Source organism: Conger conger, chromosome 17 (genome assembly GCF_963514075.1).
Source record: "Conger conger chromosome 17, fConCon1.1, whole genome shotgun sequence".
Taxonomy (NCBI): Eukaryota; Metazoa; Chordata; class Actinopteri; order Anguilliformes; family Congridae; genus Conger; species Conger conger.
Window position 1 is genome coordinate 8,008,743 of NC_083776.1, and position 7,500 is coordinate 8,016,242.

General features: G+C 50.4%; 1 protein-coding gene across 2 annotated transcripts in view; it reads right to left on the bottom strand.

Moving 5' to 3' along the window:
- Positions 1-873: 873 nt before the first annotated feature.
- cdk15 (cyclin-dependent kinase 15) overlaps positions 874-7,500 on the bottom strand; it is a 34,224-nt gene continuing 27,597 nt past the window's right edge. For both annotated transcript variants that reach the window (XM_061226665.1, XM_061226664.1), the window contains 2 exons: positions 7,152-7,294; positions 874-2,609 (listed from right to left, as the gene is read on the bottom strand). In XM_061226665.1, the coding sequence (XP_061082649.1) occupies positions 2,506-2,609; positions 7,152-7,294 (247 nt within the window). In that variant the 3' untranslated portion in view covers positions 874-2,505. The remainder of the gene's footprint in view (positions 2,610-7,151; positions 7,295-7,500) is intronic.

Consider the following 7,500-nt stretch of genomic DNA (forward strand, 5'->3'; position numbering starts at 1 on the left):
ACTTTATAGTTTCCTCCTCCCATATGGCCAAGAATCTTGTGGGGTGACTCTTGATAACCACCTCACCCTGGCTCCTCCTGCTAGAACATGCAGGTTCTTCCTCTACAATATATGCCGTATCCGTCATCTCCTGATGGAGAAAGGTACCCAGCTCCTAGTCCAGGAACATTTCCTGCCTGGATTATTGCAACTCCCTCCCTGCAGTCTCCCAGCTTGTGCCATCAAGCCCCTCCAGCTGGTCCAGAATGCTGCAGCCCGCCTGATCACCAGTCAGCCCAGGTCTGCTCATGTCACCCCGCTCCTCATTGGCCTCCACTGGCTTCCTATTGCCGCACGCATCCGCTTCAAGGCCCTAGTGGTGGCATTCCAGGCTGCTAAGGGGACTGCCCAACCTTACATACAATCCTTAATCACTCCCTACTCCCCAGCTAGACCACTCCGGTCTGCCAGCTCTGGTCCGGTTCCCTCACTACGAGCACCTGGCGGTCGAGCTGCACGTTCACGCCTGTTTTTCGTTCTGGTTCCTCAGTGGTGGAATGACTTGCCTACCACTGTCAGGACAGCAGAATCCGTTCCCGTATTTTGACGCAGACTAAAAACACACCTTTTCAAACTATACCTTAGTCCTCCCTCCCGATTTCCTTCCGATATCCCTCTTGTCTAACCTTTAAAAAAATTTGCACTTACATTGACTGTGTTTTTGTTTAGAACAGCCCTTCACGTGTATTTTACTAGTTATGGATTTTATACTTTAACCTGTGAAGAACCTATGCACTTGTAAGTCACTTTGGATTAAAAGCATCTGCCAAATGATTAAAATGTAAATGTAAATCTTCTTGTTAGTCCAGAAAAAAAAAATCAGTCTGAACAGGATGTCCTCATTGCACTTTTATTGACCAACATAAAACAGCACTCAGAACAACAGGAAGTTCCCAACAGGAAGTGGCCCCTCTCCGGCCCCTGACAGGTGTGTGGAGGCAGAGGCTGCAGGGTGTGTGATGTCAGCATGCAGGTGGGGTCACCTGTACACCCAGGTGTTTACATCACTGAGACGGTGAGCGGTGCGGAGGAGATGGGCACTGACAAGATGGCCGCCTTTGCTGCTATCCCACAATGCAGTGCTTTATTGTATTATTACGTCTTACTAAAGGAATGCTGGCATTGGTACAATGTTTTTGGGATTTCCACCAATGACTGACAGAATTCACTTCCTGCCTCAGCCAATAGAAAGAGCCATTTTTCTACACTGGGAGTGGGAATCTTGTCATCCTTGAGTCTTTGGTTCAGGGGTCTGATGGGACATACTAGGACCACGGATTCAATAAAACAAGGCTGCATTATTAGAGCAAGGAAAAACAGTATGTTTTTAACACCCGTCAGTAATGTACAGAACACGTCAGAATGCTCTCCTTCCTACATCACCTCTCCTGTCACACTGTGATATTTTTAGGAGGATATTTTTAACAAAGGAGGTGTATGAGGTGAAACTGTAGCTGTGCAGGTGTTGAGTGAAAGTACAGCAGAGGATAAACTATCACTCAGAGAGAGGTCAGAGGTCAGAGGTCAGGAGAGGAACAGGAAGAAGGATGGTGGCCTACAGGGCTCTGTCCAATCGCTGCTTCTCGTAGTGTCTGCTCCTCCTCGCCCGACGCACGGAAAGGCTGGAATGGCGGAATGTGGATCAGGAGAAAACAAGTAAAAGTATAATCAAGAAAACATGTATTTGTGTTTTAGGAAAGTTGAATTTCTTTGCTCTTTCAAGCGTCGGTTTTAAGCCATGTCAATTACAGACGTAGCAGGTGGGGAGAGGTGGATCCACAGGTCAGTTACAGACGTGGCAAATTGGGAGAGGTGGATCCACAGGTCAGTTACACACGTGGCAGATGGGGAGAGGTGGATCCACAGGTCAGTTACAGACGTGGCAGGTGGGGAGAGGTGGATCCACAGGTCAGTTAGACGTGGCAGACGGGGAGAGGTGGATCCACAGGTCAGTTACAGATGTGGCAGATGGGGAGAGGTGGATCCACAGGTTGATAATTTCTCTGCTTTTGTAAAATACTTTCGTAAAGGATGCGGTCTTGTTTCCTCGCTCCAGGATTGGAGTACGGGCGGGAATGTGGGACTGTGATTGATTTCCGGGTCAGTGGAGGATCTCTGTCCAGTGCGATGGACAGCGCCCCCTTATGGGGAGAGGGGAGAAGGGTCCTGACAGACACATTAGAACAGGATTAATAACATTTTATTCATCAGCTATTCAAGTGGACATTAATCGCCTGTTTTATTTACACTGCACTAATAAAAGTGAGGTTTTGTTTTTGGGTGGGTTCGAGGGGCAGGATGGGAAGCCGGAGGGACATCTCTGCCACGCCTTCCATCCTCACACAGCCACTCTGATTGGTCCGTACAGGGTTATGGGCGGGGTTCTGATGCTCCCTCTGGGCGTGTCCATGAAGGGTCGGAGAGGGAGGGGTTGTGTCGGCAGGTGGAGGACGGGGGGCGGGGGGGTCACCAGCACTTGGCGAGGGGGGGTCGGTGGCGTTTCCCCGGGCTGAAGATGTCTCTTGCCTCTGCCTCTAATCTCACCCCCGGGACCTTAAACACCGACACCGCTGAAGAGAGAGAGAGAGAGAGAGAGAGAGACAGAGAGAGAGGGAGAGAGAGACAGAGAGAGAGGGAGAGAGGGAGCGGGAGAGAGACAGAGGGAGGGGGAGAGAGAGACAGAGAGAGAGAGGGGAAGGGAGACTCGTATTAGACCCAAAAGAGCTGGTGGACACAGGGCCAACATTTATCTCTGAATGTACAGAGGGTCAGGTGGTCCAAAAAGCATTTTAAGGACATCATGGCAAATACTATTTACAAGACCAAAAGAGACTAATTAATGTAAAAGCAGAAAAATAAACAGGCCACCAGAAAAATAAGGAAATAAAAGCAGGATTTTTTTTTAAATAGAGCAAATGCATGAAATAAAGGTCTTTGGAGCTGGAGCGCCAATTAAAACATCAGAGCGGCGTTCCCTCAACAATCAGACAAACATTCTCTGATCCGGCCCGCCGGGAGCGGGCAGCGTGTCTCCGGGTGTAAATGCGTGGTCCTGGAGACACTGTGTGGAGACGTGGAGGAACGCTGTCTGTGGTTTCAAAATGGCAGCCCTCCCCCCGGCCCAAATTCCCCTCGCATGTTTCTCAGGTCTGCCTCACTGGGGGGGGGGGGGGGGGGGTAACTGTGGTGGTTAACGGGGGGAGTAGAGGGAATGTTCCGTACAGCACAGGGTTCAACTGGGGGCAAGGAGACAAGAGTGAGAAGAGAGCCAAAAAACAGATATAACCATCGTCGGGAGAGAGAGAGGGAGGGGAGGAGGGAGGGAGGGAGAGAAGCTAGCTAGCGTGGGTACTGCTGTGAGAATTAGGAGTCAGAGTGGAGTCAGAGTGAAGTCAGAGTGGAGTCAGAGTGGAGTCAGAGGTGTACGCGTTTGCCCTTCCTCCTGCGATGCTCATGAGCCAATCCACAGAGGAGCTGCTTCTTCTTCTGTTTGCAGGGATATTTACTCTATAGCGCCCCCTGTGGAGGAAGCGTGCTCTCACATGAACAGCAGAGCGTGATAACGCCGATGTAATAAGTCTTCTTCACGCAGTTGAAAAAGTTTCCACGTTCGGTTTAAAAAAGATGCGCTCCTGCTCCTGTGATTATCAGAGGGATGAGATGATGTGTGATATGTATATCAGCCTGCGATCGGCCCCAGGACGCCAGCCAGAGAAAAGAGAGAGTTTCTGTGAGATTATGAGAGTACAGTAATGAGGCGTTGGACTCGTGTGTGTGTGTGCGTGCGTGCGTGCGTGCGTGCGTGCGTGCGTGCGAGTGTGTGTGCGTGTGCGTGTGTGTGTGCATGTGTGCTTGTGTGTGCATGTATGTATGTGTGTGTGCGTGAGTGCTTGTGTGTGTGTGCCTGTGTGTGTGAGTGTGTGTGAGTTTGTGTGTGCGTATGTGTGTGTGTGTGTGTGCATGTGTGTGTGCGTGTCTGCTTGTGTGTGTGTGTATGTGTGTGTGTGTGCATGCATGTGTGTGAGTGAGTGTGTGCGTGAAGGAGAAGAGAGGAGGAGAGGGGGTGAGCGGAGGAGAGGAGGAGAGGAGAGAGGGAGGAGAGGAGGAGAGGAGGAGAGGAGAGAGGGAGGAGAGGAGGAGAGGAGGAGAGGATAGGGGGGAGGGGCTGGGCTCACTGTCACTCAGGCCTTCTGCAGACGAACACCGCTGAGATAACGAGCCCTCATTAGATCCCAGAATTCCCCCTGTTGTGGTTTCTTTATTAGCATAATTATGCCCCAGCCTTGCCTCTCCTGGCGAGGGGGGTGGGGTGTGGGGAGCGGGGGGGTGGGGTGCGGGGAGCTGGGGAGGGTGTGTAGGCATGGCTGAAGCAGGCATGTCATCCCAGCTGTCTCCGGCTCTATAAATACACCGCGCATGAGCGCTAACCGCTAACGAAGCTTCATTATTCAGCCCAACTGAGCGCGTGCGAGACGCAGGTCTGCCACTGCCAGCACATCTCACACACTGCTCATCTTACAAAACATCAGAGCAAGAGCTGCCTTACCTACACACAGAGCTGCCTGTATCTACACACACAGAGCTGCCTTACCTACACACGGAGAGCCTCCTGTATCTACACACAGAGCTGCCTGTATCTACACACACACAGCTGCCTGTATCTACACACACAGAGCTGCCTGTATCTACACACACAGAGCTGCCTGTATCTACACACGGAGAGCTGCCTGTATCTACACACACAGAGCTGCCTGTATCTACACACGGAGAGCTGCCTGTATCTACACACAGAGCTGCCTTACCTACACACACAGAGCTGCCTGTATCTACACACAGAGAGCTGCCTGTATCTACACACAGAGCTGCCTGTATCTACACACAGAGCTGCCTGTATCTACACACACAGAGCTGCCTGTATCTACACACGGAGAGCTGCCTGTATCTACACACAGAGCTGCCTTACCTACACACACAGAGCTGCCTGTATCTACACACACACAGCTGCCTGTATCTACACACACAGAGCTGCCTGTATCTACACACACAGAGCTGCCTGTATCTACACACAGAGCTGCCTGTATCTACACACGGAGAGCTGCCTTACCTACACACAGAGCTGCCTGTATCTACACACGGAGAGCTGCCTGTATCTACACAAAGAGAGGGAGAGAGAGGGGCTGCTTCCCATTATCTTTCACTCCACTCCTCCACTACCACTCCTCCACTCCACCCTCCTTTACTCCACTCCTCCACTACCACTCCTCCACTCCACCCTCCTTTACTCCACTCCTCATTTTTATAAATACACCACATTAAATGATTTATCATTTGAATATATATAATTTGAACATGAACTGGCGGCACGGATGGTGCAGTGGGTAGCACTGCCGCCTCACAGCAAGGAGGTCCTGGGTTCGAATCCCCGTCGGCCGGGGCCTCTCTGTGCGGAGTTTGCATGTTCTCCCCGTGTCTGCGTGGGTTTCCTCCGGGTACTCCGGTTTCCTCCCACAGTCCAAAGACATGCATGTTAGGCTGATTGGAGAGTCTAAATTGCCCGTAGGTATGAGTGTGTGAGTGAATGGTGTGTGTGCCCTGCGATGGACTGGCGACCTGTCCAGGGTGTATTCCTGCCTTTCGCCCAATGTATGCTGGGATAGGCTCCAGCCCCCCTGCGACCCTGTTCAGGATAAGCGGGTTCAGATAATGGATGGATGGATGGATGAACATGAACTCAATTTAACATGGACGTAGTTATATTTAAATCATAGATTCTTTTGTAATAAAAAGATAACTGTGAGATTGGTACAATTTCAAATATGAATTGAGTGAGAGGAGATTGTATGTATCTGTAATGTGTAGGCAGCTCATTTCTGTTGAAAAGCTCATCTAAACAACACCCCTCCCTTCCCCACTCACAAAACAACTTTCCCTCCAAAATGGTAGCCAATCAAAAAATCTCTGTATCTAGGCTCCTTTGCATCTGCCTAGCAACAAAAAGACCTCACTTAAGTGGTTAAGAAATTTTCCTCCCTTTTGCTTCTTCAAAGAATTACAAGTGTCAGCAGTGGTGCTAAGATGGCCTAGCATCAGAGTTCAGTGTCAGTTTCTCACTAAATAGAACAGAATCCAGGGTCCTCAGTTATCAAGTCAGTTTGCTCGGTCCTCACTCTGGATGTCATACGAGTTGTGTGTGTGTGTGTGTATGTGTGTGTATGAGAGTGTGTGTGTGTGGGTGTGTGTGAGTGTGTGTGTGTGAGAGTGTGTGTATGTGTGTGTGTGTGTGTGTGAGTGTGTGTGTGAGAGTGTGTGTGTGTGGGTGTGTGTGAGTGTGAGTGTGTGTGAGTGTGTGTGTGTGAGAGTGTGTGTGTGTGAGTGTGTGTGTGTGTGAGTGTGTGTGTGTGTGAGTGTGTGTGTGTGAGTGAGTGTGTGTGTGAGTGTGAGTGAGTGTGAGTGTGTGTGTGTGAGAGTGTGTGTGTGGGTGTGTGTGTGTTGTGAGTGTGTGTGTGTGTGTGAGTGTGTGTGTGTGAGAGTGTGTGTGTGTGTGAGTGTGTGTGAGTGTGTGTGTGAGAGTGTGTGTGTGTGGGTGTGTGTGAGTGTGAGTGTGTGTGAGTGTGTGTGTGAGTGTGTGTGTGTGTGAGAGTGTGTGTGTGTGAGTGTGTGTGTGTGTGAGTGTGTGTGTGTGAGTGAGTGTGTGTGTGAGTGTGAGTGAGTGTGAGTGTGAGTGTGTGTGTGTGAGAGTGTGTGTGTGGGTGTGTGTGTGTTGTGAGTGTGTGTGTGTGAGTGTGTGTGTGTGAGAGTGTGTGTGTGTGTGAGTGTGTGTGTGTGTGAGTGTGAGTGTGTGTGAGTGTGTGTGTGTGAGTGTGTGTGAGTGTGTGTGTGTGAGAGTGTGTGTGTGTGGGTGTGTGTGTGTTGTGAGTGTGTGTGTGTGAGAGTGTGTGTGTGTGTGTGAGTGTGTGTGTGTGAGAGTGTGTGTGTGTGAGTGTGTGTGTGTGTGAGAGTGTGTGTGTGTGTGTGTGTGTGAGTGTGTGTGTGTGTGTGAGTGTGTGTGTGTGTGAGTGTGTATGAGAGTGTGTGTGTGTGAGTGTGTGTGTGTGTGTGTGTGTGGTACATACTGTCTCTCAGGTGTGTGAGGGGGGGGGGCAGGGTGTTGAAGTAGGGCTGCTGCAGGGCGTCCTGGGCGGAGATTCGGTCTCGAGGCTCCCCCCTCAGCAGCTGCTGCGCCAAGTCCTCCGTCTTATAGGGCAACTGCCCGAGCCTGCAGGGAGACACACACACACACACACACTTATACATATACACACTTATACACACACACACACACACACACACACACACACACTTACACAGACACACACACACGGACACACACACTCACACAAACGCATCAATCAGCTCTGTGGCTCCTCTGGTTGGGGGATTAGATACAAACGTTTATAATTGAATTTTTTTCTTTTTGTTTTC